The sequence below is a fragment of the Lithobates pipiens genome, unplaced genomic scaffold (genome assembly GCF_037356315.1).
Source record: "Lithobates pipiens isolate NorthernLeopardFrog02 unplaced genomic scaffold, aLitPip1_a1.2 Scaffold_28, whole genome shotgun sequence".
Classification (NCBI taxonomy): domain Eukaryota; kingdom Metazoa; phylum Chordata; class Amphibia; order Anura; family Ranidae; genus Lithobates; species Lithobates pipiens.
In genome coordinates, this window is record NW_027507789.1 from 8198519 (window position 1) to 8221207 (window position 22689).

The 22689-nt window shown below is 47.1% G+C and overlaps 1 protein-coding gene across 2 annotated transcripts in view; it reads left to right on the plus strand.

Moving 5' to 3' along the window:
• TMC8 (transmembrane channel like 8) overlaps positions 1-22689 on the plus strand; it is a 58593-nt gene that overhangs the window by 11488 nt on the left and 24416 nt on the right. The window contains exons 3-10 of one of the 2 annotated variants that reach the window (XM_077458645.1): positions 4198-4340; positions 6190-6330; positions 6930-7003; positions 8044-8183; positions 12757-12904; positions 14941-15111; positions 19338-19489; positions 21132-21252. In XM_077458645.1, coding sequence (XP_077314771.1) covers positions 4198-4340; positions 6190-6330; positions 6930-7003; positions 8044-8183; positions 12757-12904; positions 14941-15111; positions 19338-19489; positions 21132-21252 — 1090 coding nt within the window. The remainder of the gene's footprint in view (positions 1-4197; positions 4341-6189; positions 6331-6929; positions 7004-8043; positions 8184-12756; positions 12905-14940; positions 15112-19337; positions 19490-21131; positions 21253-22689) is intronic. The other variant, XM_077458646.1, reaches the window with a different exon arrangement.

The following is a 22689-nucleotide window of genomic DNA, read 5'->3' on the forward strand; positions in this document are numbered from 1 at the left end:
ATGTCCTCCTGATTACTTCAGCTGGAGACTCTCGTTACAAAAGAGTGTCAAGAAGTTGCCAGCAGGACTCCTCACCCTTCTCATTGGCAGCAAGCCCAACAATCCTGTGGAGAAACCTCATTCCCTCTATTTAGCCGGACTTGTTCTGTAATGTTGAATACATTCCATAGCTTCTCCAAGGCAATAGGGAAGCCCTAGCAACCTCTGGAGGAACCCTGGTTGAGAAACCCTGGTGTAGATGTTGAGTGAAAAAAAAGAAAAAAGAAAAGAAGGAGGGCGCACCGACCTAGTGCAGTACCACTAGTAAAGCTTTATTCAATTAAAACCCCTTTCCTCAGAGCCTAAATGGGCAATGGTTTCCATGGTTAACCATTGCCCGTTTAGGCTCTGAGAAATGGGGTTCTCCCCAGAAACGCGTCAGCCATCTCGAGATATCGTTTGATCCACTCAACATCAGGTCCTGGCTTGTCGATGTTCAGAACAGTAGATTTTGTTCTACTGATTATGGCTTCTATCAATACTCGTTTTTGAGTATACACTTTGCTGTTTTTTAACTGAATAAAGCTTTACTAGTGGTAATGCACTAGGTCGGTGCGCCCTCCTTCTTTTCTTTTTTTCCTTTAGTGTATGAATACCCATTATTCAGAGGAGGGCTGCAAGACGTCAGGCAGTACTATATGACGCTGGTCACACCACGCATTGAGGAACTAGACACCAGAGCGCAGGAAACATTTTTTTTTTTTTGTAGATGTTGAGTGTCCAAGAACAGCATGGGAGGTGTGAAAGTTACATAGTTAGTCAGGTTGAAAAAAGACACAAGTCCATCTAGTTCAACCACAAGTTGTGGTCTGTCCTTCGTATAACACCATTTTAACATTCCTACCCTAGGGATCTGACAACAGTTTGCATCTTCGGACATGTAAGTTGAGCGGTTAAAGCGGAGGTCCACCCTAAAGTGGACCTTCCGCTCATCGGAACCCTCCCCCCCTCCGGCGCCACAATTGGCACCTTTCAGGGGGGAGGGGGGTGCAGTTACCTGGATAATCCAGGTAACTGCACCCACTTCCGGGCTAGCTCTTTGCGGAAAGGGGCGTACATTACGCCCCTTTCCGCAAGTGCCTGCCCCCTTCCGCAAGTGCCCCGCTGCCTGCTGGGAAACACACAGATCCCAGAGGCAGCGGGGACCGTCCTCATTGCGCAGCGCGGCTCGCGCATGCGCAGTAGGGAACCGGGAAATGAAGCCGAAAGGCTCCATTTCCTGATTCCCATACCCAAGATGGCGGCGGCAGCACTCGAGTGTCGATCTAGAGATCGGCTTCGGGTGCCGACATCGCGGGCGCGCTGGACAGGTAAGTGTCACTATTTTAAAAGTCAGCAGCTGCAGTATTTGTAGCTGCTGACTTTAAAAAAAAAAAAAAAAACGCGGAGTCCCGGCGGACTCCCGCTTTAAGTGAAAAAAAAAGAAAAGAAGGAGGGCGCACCGACCTAGTGCATTACCACTAGTAAAGCTTTATTCAATTAAAACCCCTTTCCTCAGAGCCTAAATGGGCAATGGTTTCCATGGTTAACCATTGCCTGTTTCGGCTCCGAGGAAAGGGGTTCTCCCCAGAAACGCGTCAGCCATCTCGAGGTATCATTTGATCCACTCAACATCAGGTCCTGGCTTGTCGATGTTCAGAACAGTGGATTTTGCTCTACTGATTATGACTTCTATCAATACTCGTTTTTGAGTATACACTTTGCTGTTTTTTAATTGAATAATGCTTTACTAGTGGTAATGCACTAGGTCGGTGCGCCCTCATTCTTTTCTTTTTTTCCTTTAGTGTATGAATACCCATTATTCAGAGGAGGGCTGCAAGACGTCAGGCAGTACTATATGACGCTGGTCACACCACGCATTGAGGAACTAGACACCAGAATGTTGAGTGTCCAAGAACAGCATGGGAGGTGTGAAAGATACATAGTTAGTCAGGTTGAAAAAAAGACACAAGTCCATCTAGTTCAACCACAAGTTGTGGTCTGTCCTTCGTATAACACCATTTTAACATTCCTACCCTAGGGATCTGACAACAATCTGCATCTTCGGACATGTAAGTTGAGCGGTTAACACCTCTGCTGACTCCCTGACACCAAGGGTTATAAGATTTACAGTAACTAGAACGTGAGGGGGGGGGGGGGTCAACCACTATTAAATCTCCCACCCTGTTCTTGGACAATCGGCATCTAGTGTTTAGATAAATGTTGGGGTATCTTCCTGACACTTATTAGATGAGAAGAAGTGGATTGGAGAAGCTATGAAATATCTTTAATGTTACAGATCAAGTCCAACTGAGTGTGACCTGACCAACTACTACTAGACCAGTGATTTTCAACCAGGGTTCCTCCAGAGGTTGTAGGGGTTCCTTCAGCATTGGGCAATTTCTGCCTATCAAATAAGTTCCCACTCACACCATTGATCTTTTTAGCTACCTGTAAGGAGGTAATTCTTCCCAATGACCACAAGTGTAAGGACCATTCTTCCCAATGACCACAAGTGTGAGGACCATTCTTCCCAATGACCACAAGTGTGCGGACCATTCTTCCCACTGACCATCACACTAATGTATCATGAGTTGTAGATATCAAATTTTCAGCAGAGGTTCCCCCCGAGTCCAGAGAACTATTTCAAGGGTTCCTCTGTGTTGAAAAGGTTGAGAAAGGCTGTACTAGATATACCATGACCTGGATACATGAGATCCTTCACTCATCCTTACACCCACTTCAGCCAGCGGCCTGGCCTTTCCAGTGGTTAACCGCTGCTCATAAAAACAGGTCAAGCCGACAGTAGAAGTGCCCAGCCTGGCCGCTGAAACAGGGAAGGAAGCCGAGGGCAGGAGTTACTAATACAGACACAAAATCTTGTGTGCGGTATGTGCTACATGGAGCTTAGATATTAAAATGTTTTAAGGTCCATCCAAAACTGGCTTAAAAAAAACGCTGCTCCTATAGGAGTTTAGAGTTTTGCCTGTAGAAGCAACTAATGTTTTCCTATGTGTCCATGCACATTAGGGGGGGCGGGGCATCTGCGGCTAGCTTGTCCCGGAAGTGGGTGCAGATACCTGGATTATCCAGGTATCTGCACCCCCCTCCCCCCTGAAAAGGGGCCAATTGTGGCACCGGAGAGGGGGAGGGATCAGATGAGCGGAACTTCCACTTTAGGGGGGAGGTACGCTTTAGGTTCAACGTTTAGAGTTATGCCCCGTACACGCGATCGGACTTTCCGCCAACAAAACCGTTGATTTTTGTTCGAAGGATGTTGGCTCCAACTTGTCTTGCACACACACGGTCACACAAATGTTGGCCAACAATTACGAACCTGGGAACGCGGTGACCAAACAAGACGCGCGATGAGCCGAGAAAAAGGAAGTTCAATAGCCGGTGCGGCTCCTCCTGCTTGATTCCGAGCATGCGTGGAACTTTTGTGCTACGGACTTGTGTACACGCGACTTTCCGACGACAAAGTTTTGTTGGTGGAAAATCTGAGAACCTGCTATCCAACTTTTGTTGCCGGTGTCCTATCATATAGAGTCCCCCATCGGATAGATGCGCAGTACACAGCACACACAGATTCCGAAAATAGCCGAAGATGAACGGCGCCTGCGCCGTGAGTCCAGGTTCAAGCCCTACCATCCAAGTGGACATAGAGTTGGAATAAAAAGAGCCGAGCGCAGCGAGGCCGTGCCCGAAGCGTGGCGAGCGAAGCGTGGCGAGCGAAGCGTGGTGAGCGGCTCTCTAATATCGCCAGCCCTATGTCCACTTGGATGGTGGGGCTACCACCTCGCATGCAACATTTCCCATCGAAAAATCCGACCGCATGTCCGCGGCATTAGAAAAAAGTCCCCTCTGTTTTGTGTTATTGAGAGCGGTTTCCTGGCAGAAAAAAAATGCTAAACGCTCATAAACGCTAGTACAAAAACACTCAACATTAGCGGTTTTTTTTCTGCCAAGAGCACTGGCATTTTTTTTAAGCCAGTGTGCATGGGCCCTTAGGCACTAGGAGTGGTTAGGGGAGATGTTCAGGCAGTTTGGGAACGGTGGGAAGAAGTCCAGATTCGTGGCTCCTTTAGACCAATAACTGCAGTCTTGGAAAACTGTGGACTCGTCATCATTTGTGAATGGTCTTACACAACTGCAGATTGTTTTTTTTTCTGTGCACAGGGAGGCTCATCAGACTGGAAGTACTAGATTCTGGATTCCCTTTACTCAAAACAATTGCTCATGTCTGCGTCCTGCCTGGGCCAAAAGCCTTCAGATCCTGGCAACTATGAAGCTGTGGCAAAAGACACTTATCGCCATCAGAGGTGAGAGACCAAACACAGTACATATTAAAAGAAGGCTGAACTGGGAGAAAATACATTTTTGGCTATTGATAAGTCTCCTTCTGAAAATGTTAATTGCCTGGCACCGGAGAAGCATGCAGCCAGTAAAATCACAATCCAGAAAGCATTTTTTGCTTCACAAAAGCACTAACTCCAGAGGTGGCTGGTGGAAGACACATAGTTATATAGTTAGCAAGTTTGAAAAAACACACAAGTCCATCTAGTTCAACCAATAACCAATGGGACTGGTGGGGACACAACTGGTAGAGGAATAGTTCATAGGGGGGAGGTGCCTGGGGCAAAGGAGGGTATGACAAGTGGAGACATGGCTGGCAGAGAAACAGTTGATGGGGGAGAGTTGTCCAGGGGGAAGGGGGTGGGACTTTGCGACTGGTGAATACAGCCTGTAGAGGAACAGCTGATGGGGGAGAGGTGCCCAGAGTGAGAAGGTGGTATAACTGGTGGGGACATGGGTGGTTGAGGATCAGTTGACGAGGGAGAGTTGCTCGGGAGAAGCAAAGGGGATGGGGCTGTGTGCCTGGTGAGGACATGGCTGGTAGAGGAGTTTTTTTTGGGAGAGGGGGCGGAAGAGGTGCCTGGGGGAGGGGGAGAGGGGGTAGCTGTACGACTGGTGGTGACACAGTCAGTATTGGAGCAGTTGATGGGAGAAGAGGTCACTGGGGAGCCGGTGTGACTGGTGGGGGTCACAAGTGGTAGAAGAGTCTTTGATTGGGGAGAGGTGCCTGGCGGAAAGGAAGTAGTTGGGAGCTGTGTGACTGGTGGAGACATAGCCAATAAAGAAGTAGTTGATGGAAGAAATGATCCCTGGGGATCCGGTGTGACTGGTGAGGGCACAACTGGTAGAGGAGTCTTTGATGAGGGAGAGGTGCCCGGTGGAAATAAAATAGGGGGGGAGCTGTGTCACTGGTGGGGTCACAACTGGTAGAGGAGTGGTTGATGGGGGAGAAAGGAAGGACAGCAGCTGTGTGACTGGTGGGGACATGGCCAACAAAGGAGTGGTTGCTGAAAAAAGAGGTCCCTGGGGAGCCGGTGTGACTGGTGGGGGCACAACTGGTAGAGGAGTGGTTGATGGGGGAAAGAAGCCCAGTGGAAAGGAAATGGGGGGGGGAAGGGTTGTGTGACTGTTGGAGACATGGCCAATAAAGAATTAGTTGATGGAAGAAATGATCCATGGGGAGCCGGTGTGACTGGTGGGGGCACAACTGGTAGAGGAGTGGTTTATGGGGAGAGGTGGCGGGGGAGGGAAAGGAAAGAGGGAAGGCTGTGTGACTGGTGAGGACATGGCCAATAAGGGAGCCGTTTATGAAAGAAGAGGTCCCTGAGAGGTGTGACTGGTAGAGATGCAACTGGTAGAGGAGTGGTTGATGGAAGAGAGGTGCCTGGGGGGTAAAGGAAGCAGGGGGGGCTGTGAGACGGGTGCAGACATGGCCAATAAAGCCTATTTTTAGGGTCTACCTATACAGGAGCAAGAGACGATCCACCATCGCTCCTAAACTAACCCTGTAGACTTCCACTGAGTTCTGGAGCATGCCAAGCGCTGGTGGCAGGCCTCGTGTTGGGCACCAGAGCTATAAGCATCCGTGTCAAAGCTCATTGGGCACCAGAAAACCCAATCAGAGCAAAGATATGATGCTGGGGCTCTGGTAGACAGGAAGTGGCTGAATGAGGCCGTAAGAGATTAGCAGCATTTTTAAGAAAAAACATGAATGTTGTTAATGTAACACAAATCGTTAAACGTATTGTCATTCAGTTACACATTTAGATCGACTTAACCCAACCAAAAATATCATATTTTCCCATCATGCACCAGGGAAGTTCGGTTCCAGTATCAGCTCCTATTTCTCCTTCCTGCGTTTCTTGATGCTGCTGAATTTCCTGTCATTTCTCCTTACCACCGGCCTGGTCATCATTCCCACCGCGTTTCTCAAAGGCTCCACTCAGCGTCTTCATGGTGAGAGATCTTTCTTTTGTGTAGAGGATTGTTGTAGCCGGGGCTGTTGTTAGAAACCACGGGGAAGGGGGGGGGTGGGGGCCTATACAGCCAACCCCCAAATAAACACAGTTTACTATGCTTCAGTTATGAATGAACAATATGAGTGATCAGTACCAATCACTCAATGCGTTCATTCAGGAAAGGAAGGAGCTGGTAAATGTGGCATGTTTACTGGATTCTTCCACCACTCTCCATCCTGAAGGATCCTATTGTTTCCTTGCAGCTGCCGGTGGAAAGGGGAGGAGGGAAGCCGGGAAGCACTATGTGGGTGGGGGGGGGTAATAAAAACAGGGGGGCCTGGGCAGCAGCAACATCCAAATTACCCAGTTGCCTGTGCCCCCTACTGGCCTGGACCCCGTACAGGAGGACTGGTGGTACCCCCTAATCCATGCCTCTGGTTGTATCGAAGATTACCTGTCCTTAACAGCCAATCAGAATCCTTCCTGAATTGTCTATTTGATGTGGCCGACACAAAGGGATCCACTTAAAGATATTTTTTAGGCCTTTTATGATATAATTTTGATATTGTCTTTATATTTTTTTCATTCTCTTCCCAGCAGCACCTTGTGGAAACTTCACTTCCTTTCCCACTAGATCCTTTCACGCTGTACTGGACGTCTTCACCGGAGAAGTGGGTGACATCAATCAATAAATCCCCGTACTAAGGCAATAGATGGAGCCGTTCCATGAATGTGGATGACTTGTCTTCACTAAAAAATAAAAAAATAATTACATACTGCACTCCCATATACATATAACACCCCCCCCCCCCAATACAATACTGTATATAAAGATGATACAGTGAATCTATGGCTTCAGGGAAGGATTAGGAGCCATCTGTGCTACAGTGCTTTGCAAAAGTATTCACCCCCCCCCCCCCCCCTTTGGCTTTTTACCTATTTTTTTTACATTACAGCCTTTAGTTCACAGTTTTTTTTTAATCTGAATTATATGTGATGGATCAGAACACAATAGTCTAAGTTAGTGAAGTAAAATTAGAAAAATATATACATAAAACTATTTTTCAGAAAAAAACTGATAATTGGCATGTGCGTATGTATTCACCCCCCTTTGGTATGAAGCCCATAAAAAGCTCTGGTGCCACCAATTACCCTTCAGAAGTCACATAATTAGTGAAATGATGTCCACCTGTGTGCAATCTAAGTGTCACATGATCCGTCATTACATAGACACACCTTTTTGAAAGGCCCCAGAGGCTGCAACACCAAAGCAAGAGGCACCACTAACCAAACACTGCCATGAAGACCAAGGAACGTCCACATCAATATAAAGGAGAATAGTGCTAAAAAGAAAAAAAAAACACTTATGGGTTTAACCCATCTTGTTATTTTGTACAATTCTCCTTTAAGTGGGTGTGGCAAGGGGTGTGTCCTATGCCTGCATACTTTTGCTGAGAGGTGTCCCTCATGCTCAAAAAGTTGGGAGGTATGCTCTTACCCCCTCTCGCCCTCCTCTTTCTCTTACCCCCTCTCTCACCCTCCCTCTCTTACCCCCTTCTCTCTTTCTCTTACACCCCCTCTCTCTCTTACCCACCTCTCTCTCTCTCTTAGCCCCCCCCCCCCACACACACACACAAGTGTTTGAGTTGTGGGGTGCACATCTATGTCTATGTCTATAAAGTAAATCATTGTCTGATCTCTTGTCTTTCAGGGCTTCATGGCAGACACTTACCTTTTCTATGGACATTACAGTGAGATGACGGGATCAGATTCTTCATTCAATACCCAGGTGGCTTACCTGCTCACCCCTCTCCTCTTCTTGTCTATGTGTGGACTCGGCCTCCTGCAGAGGTAGGATCGTATTTATAATGAAAGCTGCCAACAAGCTCTTTGTAGGCCGATGTTTACCACCTTCTCCGTCTTCCATCACTTACCTCTTCAAACAGGCATGTACTGGCCATCGGGACTACCGGGAGTTTCCCGGTGGGCCGATGGCTCAGTGGGCCACTCTGATGTAAGGGGGCTGCTGATGGGACACTCTGATGTAAGGGGGCTGGTGATGGGACACTCTGATGTAAGGGGGCTGGTGATGGGACACTCTGATGTAAGGGGGTGCTGTTGGGACACTCTGATGTAAGGGGGCTGGTAATGGGACACTCTGATGTAAAAGGTTGCTGATGGGACACTCTGATGTAATGGGGTGCTGATGGGACACTCTGATGTAAGGGGGTGCTGATGGGACACTCTGATGTAAGGGGGCTGGTAATGGGACACTCTGATGTAAGGGGGCTGGTAATGGGACACTCTGATGTAAGGGGGCTGGTGATGGGACACTCTGATGTAAGGGGGTGCTGATGGGACACTCTGATGTAAGGGGGTGCTGATGGGACACTCTGATGTAAGGGGGTGCTGATGGGACACTCTGATGTAAGGGGTGCTGATGGGACACTCTGATGTAAGGGGGCTGGTAATGGGACACTCTGATGTAAGAGGTTGCTGATGGGACACTCTGATGTAATGGGGTGCTGTTGGGACACTCTGATGTAAGGGGGTGCTGATGGGACACTCTGATGTAAGGGGGCTGGTAATGGGACACTCTGATGTAAGGGGGCTGCTGATGGGACACTCTGATGTAAGGTGGTGCTGATGGGACACTCTGATGTAAGGGGGCTGGTGATGGGACTCTCTGATGTAAGGGGGCTGGTGATGGGACACTCTGTTGTAAGGGGGCTGCTGATGGGACACTCTGATGTAAGGTGGTGCTGATGGGACACTCTGATGTAAGGGGGCTGGTAATGGGACACTCTGATGTAAGGGGGCTGGTGATGGGACACTCTGATGTAAGGGGGCTGGTGATGGGACACTCTGATGTAAGGTGGTGCTGATGGGACACTCTGTTGTAAGGGGGTGCTGATGGGACACTCAAAATGTAAGTGGGCCGCTCTGGATGAAGTCCAGGGCCAAATTTCTGTCCCAGTCCAGCCCTGTCTTCAAACCAAGTGGGGGTGGCTGGGCTTCCTCACATGTGATTTGGAGAATTTAGTGTTCTGCTCATAGGGTATATATATATATATATATATATATATATATATATATTAGGGCTGGGAAATTTAAAGATTAATTCCTCGATTAATCGTTAATTTTTTTGAACGATCAAAATTATTTTGATCAGTACTCACCTCTCCGCCCTTCCTCAAGTGCCTCTATAACGACATATTCGGCGACCCATCGCAGTTTGCTACGGAAGTGACGTTCCGTTGCCGCCATCTTGCTACACCCCACACTCGTCCACACTAAGGATACACAAAGAAGGGGGAAAGCGGACATCTTGTTACACCCACCGGAGTTTTGCATTTTAGACGTATTTATAACAGTAAAGTCAGTTTATATAGTGAAGTACAGGACTTAGAAGTCTGACTGCTTAGATGTTGAAATTTAAAAGCAGCGAACTTCTGTCAGATTAGCAAACCTGTGAGATGAGCCGGGTTGCCGCTGCTTTTAAATTTCAAGATCTAAGTAGTCAGACGGAGTTGTAAGCCCTGTGTTTCACTATATAAACTGACTTTACTGTGCGTTATAATTAATCAAAATTAGTCGATGAATCGATTAAAAAAAACGATTAATCTAACACGAAAATTTGAATCAGTAACAGCCCTAATATATATATATATATATATATATATATATATATACACACAGACTCAGAAACAGGCGTTTATTATCATATCCTGTTATTATATTTTTCTGCCGGCAATCAGCTTTACTGTAATAGTGATAGGAGAGCCTTACAGCAACCCGATCACTTTTACAGCACTGCCATTCTTAGACTCCTGTTCCACCAGTTGTGTCAGCTGCACACAGAGGAGATGGAGGAACATGCTTTCCCCCATCTCCTCTGTGACTAATGAAGCCAAAAGGGATGAGGATTCTGAAGTTGTCACTATCAGTTTCAGAGCTATCTTTCCCTAACAGATACAGCCAGGGAAACAGCCAATAAAACACATCTGTGCTTGATCAGATGCTTTGAAGGGTAGAGAAGGGATCAGGGGTCTAATAGACCCCTGATATCTCCAGAAAGAGTACCTGTCACTGCCCAAAAGGGCTTGTGATAGTAATAAAGTTAAATGAATCGTTAAACTGGAGGGCAAGTATCACGTACCTGGTAGCAGAGCCTGATATGATGGGGAAGGTCTCTCTGACACCTCTGACTCGGGGCCCCTGATAGTGTAGATAGGAGGCGCAGGAGGGTAGAGTGGCACGAGTGCTTGTAAGTGTTGCTAGCAGCAGGGCAGGGGTCCTCGCTGGGCTGGAGAAGCCGTCAGATGGCTTCAGCAAGTAGGCAAGTAGGCAGGCAGCTGGTACTGCTGACAGAAGGCTGGGTAGCAAGATCAGGCAGGCCGGGTCATACACAGACAGGATGGATCGGGTAAAGAGCACAGACAGGAACGTGGTCAGGAGGCAAGCTGGGTCTGGAAGCGTTCAGTGGAACAGAAGCCAAGGAGCAGACAGAAGCGGGGTCAGGGGACTAGCCCAGATTGATGCAGGTGGAGTTCAGAGAATGGTCAAGACAAGCCAGGTCAGCAACTGGAAGCCGGATGCAGGTTCACAGGATCACAGATACACAGGAGGCTGAAGACAAAGCAGCACTGATTCTGAGCACTTTCTGAGTTTAAACAGTCTGTTTGGCGCCAGCATCTCTCACAGATGCACACAAGCTCCGTCGCGCATGTGTGCGCCCACGAGTTCGCGCATGCGCATATTTATTAGCCAGTGCCCAATTCTTATGAGCATGAAAGGGAATATGTCTTAGCTTATGCCCAGAATGCCCAGATGAGTTATCTTGTTTGCTGGCATGCGCATCCTGACAACAGGAAAAGCATTTAAAAAAAAAAAAAATAAGTAAAAAAATTTATAAAAATTGTATAAAATAAAATAAAAAATAAATAAAAACATTTTTTAAAGCACCCTGTCTCCCTGGCACACAACCTATATAAAAAAAAAAGTGTAGGGAATGCATGTGTATATAAACATAATTTGCACCACACATGTGAGGTATCATCACAAATGGAGTGAGAGCAATAATTCTAGGGCCATAATTCACGGTTAAAGCTCGTGTCTTCTCCTCTTCTTTATGTGCCCCCATGATATTTTAGGGAGGAAAGGAGAACCTAATTTTATAGGAAGATTATCACAAGCAAACTGTCCAGTTCCTTAAAGCGGGAGTCCGCCGGGAGTCCGCCGGGAGTTCCGCCGTTTTTTTTTTTTTTAAAACCCAGCAGCTACAAATACAGCAGCTGCTGACTTTTAAAATAAGGACACTTACCCGCCCAGCGCGCCCGCGATGTCGGCACCCGAAGCCGATCTCTCGATCGTCTCTCGGGGGCTGCCGCCGCCATCTTGGGTATGGGAATCAGGAAGTGGAGCCTTTCGGCTTCATTTCCCGGTTCCCTACTGCGCATGCGCGAGTCGCGATAAGGATGGACCCGCTGCCTCTGGGATCTGTGTGTTTTCCCAGCAGGCAGCGGGGGACTTTCGGAAAGGGGCGTAGATCTACGCCCCTTTCCGCAGAGAGCTATCCCGGAAGTGGGTGCAGATACCTGTACTGTACAGGTATCTGCACCCCCCTCCCCCCTGAAAGGTGCCAATTGTGGCGCCGGAGGGGGGGAGGATTCCAATGAGCAGAAGGTCCACTTTAGGGTGGACCTCCACTTTAAGCACTGGCCAAGGAACGTCAGAAGTTCTGGCGGTCAGTAAAGTTGGGCAGGAAAAAGCAGATGTCTCCCTCTTAAAGCGGTTTTCTGCCCCCACCTCCAAAAATTACGTCAGCAGATACACATACTGTAGCTGCTGACTTTTAATAATAGGACACTTACCTGTCCCGGAACCCAGCGATGTCGGCACCCCAGCCGATGTTTCCATCACCTGCCGGGTGCCGCCGCCGCCGCCGCCGTTGACTGGAAGGGAACCTGGCAGTGAATCCTTGCGGCATCACAGCAGGGTCCCTACTGCGCAATGCGTGAAGCGTGCTGCACGTTCTTACTGGCCTGGCAGCTGGGGAAGGAGGAGGGGGGGCGGACTTGTGACTGACCTCGCCGCAGTGAGGTGTGACGGGAAGTGGGGCCAGGGTAACTGTCAAAAAACGGGTACCTGCTCCCCTCTCCCACCGAAAGGGGCCAAATGTGGCACCGGAGAGGGGGGGGGAACGGAAAAGTGGAAGTTCCACTTTTGGTTGGAACTCCACTTTAAAGGGATATCTGTCCATGTAAAGACAGCCTTATGCCTTATAGGGCTCTTCGTGCTAAAAGCAACCAATAAGAATTCATCTCTCAGCGCCTGTATAGGGCGATCTTAGTGAAATACGGAATTTTGCACATTAAAGCCTGTTAATCGTTACATTTAATTTTCTGTCCTTTTGTGGTCTCAGCACAGTGAAAGGGATAACACGAAGACGAATTCGGACTCGAGACTACCGGACCCCCATCAGCATCCGAGTGTTTGCAGGTTGGGATTTCTGTGTACGAGGAGCTGGGACGTCATCGCTCAAACAACGAAGCCTCAGCAATGACTTGAAGGTGAGCTTTGGGTGGAATTCTTTTGGTAAACACAGGAGGATTTAACGTGTCGGTGTTTATAGACACAAATCAGCGATGGTTATCTTGATATTAAGATTCTCGTTGGTTTCTGTGTTACTCGCAATTACATTCATTGATATTCACATTGTTTCTTGTGCACCCTTGTAGACCCCTTCTGGGGAGGGGGGGTGAGAAATGGCCGGGTATATAATATTATTAATAAAGATCCCTCCACTGAATGCTGCAGCAAAGTCCAGTTGCAGGGGCCCCAAAACTGGAGACATCCGTCTGAAGACAGAATCAGTGATGGTGGGGGAGATGCTCCAATCATTGTCCAACCAGCCTGGAATGGAGCTTCTCACCAGCAGAAACCATGATCGTAACACTAGAATTCAGAGTCAGCCTATCTATTCTGTTTCTTAGTCCCTAGAAGCATTTAATCTGTCATGCAACCGGACCTCTAACTAAATGTGGGCCTGTCGGATGCCTTACATGGCTCTAGGTGCCAGGCGCCTCCAAACTTTCTACACAAAATGCCAGTTTACTGTCCTTTAGACTTTAGGGGGGTTGGATTGTGCCCAGTGGGAGTAAACAGTGCCCCATCTTTGGTATTAGGTGGATAAATAATTGGTATCAGTGGGAGGAGTAGTGCCCTGTTGTTGGTATCAGTTGGAGGAATGGCACCTCATTGTAGGTGTTAGTAGTGCTCCATCGTTGGTTTCAATGGAAGGAATAGTGCCACCATTGTTGGTGTCAGTAGAAGGAATAGTGCCCCATGATTAGTATCAGTGGAAGGAATACTTTAGGGGGGTTGGATTGTGCCCAGTGGGAGTAAACAGTGCCCCATCTTTGGTATTAGGTGGATAAATAATTGGTATCAGTGGGAGGAGTAGTGCCCTGTTGTTGGTATCAGTTGGAGGAATGGCACCTCATTGTAGGTGTTAGTAGTGCTCCATCGTTGGTTTCAATGGAAGGAATAGTGCCACCATTATTGGTGTCAGTAGAAAGAGTAGTGCCCCATTGTTGGTGTCAGTGGGAGGGACATCGCCCCTTTGTTGTTGACAGTGGAAGGAATAGCGCCCCCCATTGTTGGTGTCAGTGGAAACAATAGTGCCCCATCATTGGTATTAGTGGAAGGAATAGTGCCCCATTGTTGGTGTCAGTAGAAGGAGTAGTGCCCCATGATTAGTATCAGTGGAAGGAATACTGCTCCATTGTTGGTGTCAGTAGAAGGAGTAGTACCTCATTGTTGGTGTCAGTGGGAGGAACGTCGCCCCTTTGTTTTTGTCAGTGGAAGGAATAGCACTCCATTGTTGGTGCCAGTGGAAAGAATAGTGCCCCATCATTGGTATTAGTGGAAGGAATAGTGCCCCATTGTTGGTGTCAGTGGAAGGAATAATGGCTCCTGGGCTGCAGTTTGGAGATCCCCTGCTCTAGGCCATGGTGGTTACTGAGCCCTAAGCTAAAACTGGCTATAGAGTCCCAGACCTGAAGGGACAGGGTTAACTGGAATGTCAGGAGCTGCATAAAAAATCTATTGCAATTAGCAGGTTCACCTACTAACACAGACCTCACTATCCAGCATAGTGCATGTGAGATAACAACAAGGGGTCAGATTTCTGTCACTAGTCTTTAAATATATATACACACCTTATACACCCAGAAGATATGTGCAACAATGGTAAACTATTAAATGCAGGAACACTTGCCAAATAATCCCTACTTCTGGTCTGGATTCAGCAGTAGCTCTTCCATGGAAGGACATTTGGTGCCAGACCCTCTCTCCCTAATTCCTTCCTCTGGGGTTTCCTACCCAGCAACCCAGAGACAGGACGTGCTATGCATAATTAACTCTGTAATATTAAGCAGCCAGTTAATTACAAATACAGACAGTAGAGGGCAGCAGATCCCTACACACACCTCACACAAGTACATGCTTTTGATTCAGTGTTTATAATTATTTTTAGATTTTTGTGTCTTTTGAATAAGGCGGATTATTGGAAAGACTTTGGTGTAATGCTTTCTCTTCTTTTCAGTCTCACCTGGCAGAGGAGTGTTGGTATTGGAAGAACTCACAAATGTCTGTTAACGAAAGGGTGCGTGTCCTCGTCCTTCGTGTCCTGCTGAACTGTGTCATCCTGGCAATGATGGCGGGCGGATTCTATTGCATATATGCTGCCACTGGTATCTCTCAGGATTATCAGCAGGTAAGTACTGCAGAATCATTGAGAGCAACTCTGCCCCTTACAAAAAAATAAAAATTTAAGAAGCTCCCTGCTCCAGAAGACTGTTAGGTTTTTTTTTTTATATAAAAAAAATTTGCTTTGCCGTTCATCCAGTGAAAGTGTATGTATATTCGAAAACATAAACATGTTCACATGTAAGGCATTGGTTTAAAAAAGCAAATACCGCATTTGGCCACTAGAGTGAGCTAAGTATCATAGGTTTTTCCTTATTATATTTAGCTCCATCTAGTGGCCAAATGTGGCATGTCCTGTTTCAAATCCATGATTTCCATTTGAACAGCACAAGATATAGCCTATTTACATTCAGTTTTTGCCTCATTCACACAAGATGAATGCACATGCACTTTCACTTGGGGTGAATGGCTATTCAAAATTTTTTTTGTGTATTTCCAACTTTTTCAATCATATTTCAGAACCCATACCTAAAAATTATTTTAAAAATATTTCTGACCTTTCAAGGCATTTTTTGGAGCAGGACTTGGTCAGACTGCAAGCTACTCTGAACAATTTCAAAGTGATTTTGTCCCCACACAGACTTTCCTCTTATTAACATACAATGGAGAAGACCAGCTTCTGGATCTTTAACTCTTTGTTAGGACAGAATGTGTACAGATCTAGTTTACAACTGATAGTGAAATCTGCCAGCACGGTACAGACAGGGAAAACATTAAAACCCCAGCCTTCTTTGCAGAGCAGAGAAGGGCAACTGCGGCAGGTCGGCTCTGTTGCACATACTCGGGGGGGGGGGGGGGCAGGGTATCAGCAGGTCCGGCTGACGTTATGTACGCCGACCACCCGCGATCACTCCACAGAGAGGCAGAACGAGGATCTAAACAAGGCAGATCCCCATTCTGATAGGGATGGACACAGAGATCTTCTGCTCCTGCTAAGCAGGAACACAGATATCTATGTTCCCCTAGTGAGTCCATCCCCCACACAGTTAGCAAGCACCTCCTAGGGACACACTTCACCCTTTGATCGCCCCTGATGTTAACCCCTTCCCTGCCAGTGTCATTAGTACAGTGACAGTGCATATTTATAGCACTGATCACTGTATTAGAGCCCTTTCATGCTGACAGCATGGGGAGGGGGGGGGGGGCATCGACCATAAAGTGCCGCTAGTTTTAGCGGTGCTTTAAAGGCGCTTTTCGGCCGCTAGTGGGGCGCTTTTAACCCCTATTAGTGGCCGAATAAAGGGTTAAAAGCGCCCACAAAGTGCTACTGCCAAGACACTTTGCAGTCGCTTCGGCAGGGCGCTGCCCATTGATTTCAATGGACAGGGGCGCTTTAGGAGTAGTGTATTCAAAGATGCTGCTTGCAGGATTTTTTTGACGTCCTGCCAGCGCAGCACTCAGGTTTTCACACTGGGATTGCAGATGAGGCATATTTCAGGCGCTATTTTTTTTTGCGCTAAAGCGCCTGAAAAACGCCTCCAGCGTGAAAGGGGTCTTGGTGTCACTGGTTCCCAAAAAAGTGTCAGGTGTGCGGTTTGTCTGCCGCAATGTCGCAGTCCCACTAAAAATCGCTGATCACCGCCATTACTATTAAAATAAATAAAAATGCCATAAAAAAAAATATCCCATAGTTTTTAGGCCATATAACGTTTGCGCAAACTAATCAATATACGCTTATTGGGATTTTTTTTTTTTTTTTTACCAAAAATGTATAGCAGAATACATATTGGCCTAAATTGATGAAGAATTTCGATTTTTTTTTTTTTGATTTTTTTTGATTGGATATGTTTTATAACAGAAAGTAAAAAAATATATATATAAAATGTGTAGCAGAATACATATTGGCCTAAATGGATGAAGAATTTAGATTTTTTTTTAATTTTTTTTTTTTATTGGATATGTTTTATAACAGAAAGTAAAAAAAAAATATATATATAAAATGTCTAGCAGAATACATATTGGCCTAAATTGATGAAAAATTTTGATTTTTTTTTCTTTTTTTTTTTTTATTGGATATGTTTTATAACAGAAAGTAAAAAAAATATATATATATAAAATGTGTAGCAGAATACATATTGGCCTAAATGGATGAAGAATTTAGATTTTTTTTTTTTTTGGCTATGTTTTATAACAGAAAGTAAAAAAATATATATATAAAATGTGTAGCAGAATACATATTGGCCTAAATGGATGAAGAATTTAGATTTTTTTTTTTTTTTTTTTTTTTATTGGATATGTTTTATAACAGAAAGTAAAAATATATATATATAAAATGTGTAGCTGAATACATATTAGCCTAAATTGATGAAAAATTTTGATTTTTTTTTCTTTTTTTTTTTTTATTGGATATGTTTTATAACAGAAAGTAAAAAAAATATATATATATATATATATAATGTGTAGCAGAATACATATTGGCCTAAATGGATGAAGAATTTAGATTTTTTTTTTTTTTTTTTTATTGGCTATGTTTTATAACAGAAAGTAAAAATATATATATATAAAATGTGTAGCTGAATACATATTAGCCTAAATTGAAGAAGAATTTTGATTTTTTTTTCTTTTTTTTTTTTTTATTGCATATGTTTTATAACAGAAAGTAAAAAAATATATATATAAAATGTGTAGCAGAATACATATTGGTCTAAATTGATGAAGAATTTAGATTTTTTTTTTTCATTTTTTTTTTTTATTGGATATGTTTTATAACAGAAAGTAAAAAAAATATATATATATTTTTTTTTTTTCAAAATTGTTGCTCTTTTTTTTTGTTTATAGCGCAAACAAATAAAATACCACCAAAGGAAAGCTCTATTTGTGGGGGGAAAAAAAGGACATCAATTTTATTTGTGTAGAACGTTGCACGATTGTCAGTTAAAGTAACGCAGTGCCGTATTGCAAAAAAAAAAAAAGGGGGGGGGGTAAAACCTTCCGGGTCTGAAGGGGTTAATAAGGGGCATGGAGGAGCTCAGCTATGATGAAAGATTAAAGCGGGAGTCCGCCGGGAGTTCCGCCGTTTTTTGTTTTTTTTTAAAAGCCAGCAGCTACAAATACTGCAGCTGCTGACTTTTAAAATAGTGACACTTACCCGCCCAGCGCGCCCGCGATGTCGGCACCCGAAGCCGATCTCTCGATCGTCTCTCGGGTGCTGCCGCCGCCATCTTGGGTATGGGAATCAGGAAGTGGAGCCTTGCGGCTTCATTTTCCGGTTCCCTACTGCGCATGCGTCAGTCGCGCTGCGCAATAAGGATGGTCCCCGCTGTCTCTGGGATCCGTGTGTTTCCCAGCAGGCAGCGGGGGACCTTCGGAAAGGGGCGTAGATTCTGCGGAAAGGGGCGTACCTTCTACAGAATCTACGCCGGAAGTGGGTGCAGATAGGTACCTGCACCCCCCTCCCCCCTGAAAGGTGCCAATTGTGGCGCCGGAGGGGGGGTGGAGGGTTCCAATGAGCGGAAGGTCCACTTTAGGGTGGACCTCCGCTTTAACTGAACTAAATGTATTCACCCTTATGCCTAATACACGGGGGGGGGGGGGGGGGCTGAATGTCGGGAGACAAGAGCCGGTTCAATGAAAACCAATCTGACGTTCGGCCCGTGTGTATGGCAGCCGGACCCACAGAAGCTGATCAGGAAAATCAGCAGCCGATCAGCGGCCGTTGACCGGAGTGTTCTGGCCGGGGACCGTCCCGCTGGGCTGAACAATAAAAGAACGATTAGGGCCGGTTCACACTGCAGGCGAGGCGAGGCGACTCCGACTTGCCTCGCCGCGACCTGCAGCGGCCTCGGCGGCGACTTGCAAATGACTTCTGTATAGAAGTCAATGCAAGTCGCCCCGAGGTCGCCCGAAAGTAGTACAGGAACCTTTTTTCTGAGTCGGAGCGACTTGAGTCGCTCCTCTCTGAACGGTTCCATTGTACAGAACGGGGGCGACTTGCGGGAGCGAGGCGAGGCGAGTCGTGTCGCCTCGCATCGCCCGCTGTGTGAACCGGCCCTTAGTGTGCACTGGGCTTTAAGAAGAGGCAACGTTGGACTGTTGATCCAGGGAAGATCCAGTTGCTTTTGGGGATTAGGAAGGATTTTTCCCTTGTTAGAGGGAATTGGATTGTATTTTATTGGGGGGGGGTTTTTTCACCTTCCTCTGAATCAACTGTGGCTTCAGGGGTTTTATTTTATTGAGTTATTTTTGTTGGTCTTTTTTTCATCCTCTCTATGTGATCTTTTCTTTGTCCTTCAGATGTCAGGTAGTCCAGTTGCTGGACTGGTGATCCAGTATCTCACCCCGATTGTCATCTCACTGGTCCTCTTTATCTTGCCCCGGTTCTTCATGCTGCTGGTGAAATTTGAGGGTCAGTCACCCCGTGTGGAGATCACCCTCACCCTCATCAGGTGAGACACACAAATGGTTGTAGATTCATTATACGGCATATACTAACCACCACATTCATATCTTATCCAAACAAGCCAGCTGGTAGGCAGCAGACTGAGGCAGGCTGGCACGGGTGACAAGGGGGCAGCTGAGACGGTTGCTGGTAGCGGATAGTGGGTCAGCCGGAACAGCAGGGTGGTAGATGGGCACTGATGACAGTAGGCAGAGTAGCAGGGTCAGGAAAGCCGGGTCATACACTGACATGATGGATCGGGTACGGGGCACAGGGAGGAACGTGGTCAGGAAACAAGCTGGGTATGGATCTGATCAGTGAAGCAGAAGCCGATGGAGCAGACAGAAGCCGAGGTCAGGGGACAAGCCGAGGTCAGCACAGGCCAAGTTCAGAGAGTGGTCAAAACAAGCCGGGTCAGCAACTGGAATCAGGATACAGAATCAAAGGAACACAGGATACACAGGAGGCTGAAGACGAAGCAGCGCTGATCCTGAGCACAGGCCCGGTTTAAATAGCCCGTTTGGCGCCAACAGGGCTGGTACAAGGATTTTTGACACCCTAAGCGAAACCTCATTTTGCTGCCCCCCCCTCGGCTCCACCCCTGACCCTACACCCTTTGCTCTGCCCCTGTATACCCCACTTCTTTAATGAAGCACCCATCAAATGCAGCCTACCAGCACCCACTAATGTAGCCTCACCAGCGCGCATCAAATGCAGCCTCACCAGCGCGCATCAAATACAGCCTCACCAGCGCGCATCAAAAGCAGCCTCACCAGCGCCCATCAAATGCAGCCTCACCAGCGCCTATCAAATGTAGCCTCACCAGCACCCATCAATGCAGCCTACCAGTGCCCATCAATGCAGCCTACCAGTGCCCATCAATGCAGCCTACCAGTGCCCATTAATGTAGCCTCACCAGCGCCCATCAATGCAGCCTACCAGTGCCCATCAATGAATGCTTCTATCGTTGGGAAACACAGACACAGTCCTCCGCCGCCGCTGCGCCTCTGAGACTATGTGTGAACGGAGCAGCGGCTGCCTGCTGATTCTGAGACTTAGTTGCTTGCTGCAGAGAGTAGGAACACTAGTGGCCGGGCACCCTAGGCAGTAGTGCACCCTAGGCAGCTGCTTAGTTTGCCTAATGGTAGCACCGGCCCTGGGCACCAACATCTGTCACACGTGCACATGAGCCCCGGCGCGCATGGGTATGCACGGTTAGGTATGCGCATTTGTATTGGCAAGTGCCCTAATTTCTGGAAATGGGAACATTTATTAGCCTGTGTACAGAGGTTTGTGTAGAGGAGCCATCTTGTCTATTGGCACGCCCTTTCTTACAGCTATATTCCAGAGCTGGATTAAGTAGTAAATGAATGGCGGCTCCCACTGCACTACACGGGTCCGGGGAAAAGCCTGCTACCCTCTGCCTCGCAGCACACATTACATTTTATGGCAGCCTAATCATTGCCAATGGCACTAGCAGGTATGTACATAGAATCGTTTTTGCTAAACCACCTCCAAGGCATTGGGGGGGGGGGGGGGAAGAGTGGGTACCTGGGGTTGGGGGCCCTGTTAGGTAGGCTGTAGACCCCATGATTACTAATGGTAGCGCTACTAACAGACATATTTCACCTTTTCTACTCCTTGCCTAGGTGTGTCTTCCTCAGGCTCGGAGTTCTGGGAATTTTCTTCTTTTCTCTGGGTCAGAAGTTTCTGTGCCTGGGCGGGAGGCCGGCGCCCTGCAAGACCTGCGGCTACAACTCAGAATTCAAGGTAAAGTATGGTATGTTGTGTGTGGATTTTGGAGACCCTTTCCAGGAACCCCGATAAGGCTCCTATCTACCCCCCCCCCCTCCAAAGAGGGTGATCCCTCCAGCAGAGTATCCAGCTACATGTTGGCAGTATTTCCCCAGGGATTGATCCAGGGGCTTGGAGGCAGCATTGATTGGTTTGCGCAAAAGTTATAGCGTCTACAAAATAGGGGATAAGTTTATGGCATCTTTATAATATATATTATTTTTTTACTAATCTGCAATTTTTTTATAGCAGGACTGCGACATTGCGGCGGACAGATCGGACACCTAACTGACATTTTTGACACTTTTTTTTGGGAACCAGTGACATTATTACAGTGATCAGCACTAAAAATCTGCACTGTCACTGTACAAATGACGCTGGCAGGGAAGGGGGTTAACATCAAGGAGCGATCAAAGGGTTAACTGTGTTTGTTGGGGTGGCTCGGGATAGTTGTTAGGTGGGTGTGGGATAGGCTTCCCTGAATAAATGAGTTTTCAGGGATCTCCTAAAGGTGCACAGGGTGGTGGCTGATCGGATATACCGGGGCAGGGAGTTCCAGAGGATAGGAGAGGCTCTGGAGAAGTCTTGAAGGCGAGCATGGGGGGAGGCAACAAGGTAGCTAGAGAGCAGGAGGTCCTGGGAGGAGCGGAGGGGACGATTTGTTCCCTCGATGTGTGTTTACTAACGGTAAGTAGTAATAAGGGGAGGGGGGGGTGAGCTGCCTGAGACAACACACAGATCCCTCTTCCTGCATAGCAGAAAGAGAGGATCTCGGTGTCATCACCTGACAGAACGGGGATCTGCCTTGTTTTTTTTGGCAGATTCCCGTTCTGTCTCTACGGGGAACAATCGCAGGCGCCCGGCGGACTTCGAGTCCGCTGGACCCGCTGATTGTTCCCCCCCCGCTGGCCGATCGGCGTCGTGCGCTCCCTCAGATCGCTGTGTACGAGCTCGAAGTACACCTATGCCGGTTCGTGCAGCCGAGCCGACCTGCCGCAGTATAACGGCGGCGGCTGGTCGGTAGGAAGTGGTTAAGGACACAGGAAATCATACAAACATTGTAACATTTGGCACCTGGCTGGCTCAGCTAATAGGAGGAAATGGCTCAGCCAATGGAACACAGCTCCGATGGAAGCAGTGGGCTGGCTCTCTTATGCAAATATCAGAATGCTTTGATGGGTGGGTGTCAGTCTGGAGGAGTGGGCGTCCCTAAGCAGGAACGCCCACAGACCACCCTGGAGGTGTGTGGCCCTTGGCATTAAGCCAGCTGCTGAGCTTGCCTTTTTGGTCTTTTTTTTTGGTCACCTTTAGCGCATGCTTTCCTCGATGCAGCTAAAACATCTAGTCATTCCGCCAGTTCTTATTCTTGGCCCTCCCTTTTCCTAGGAGATATTGAAGGCATTGTACTTTGCA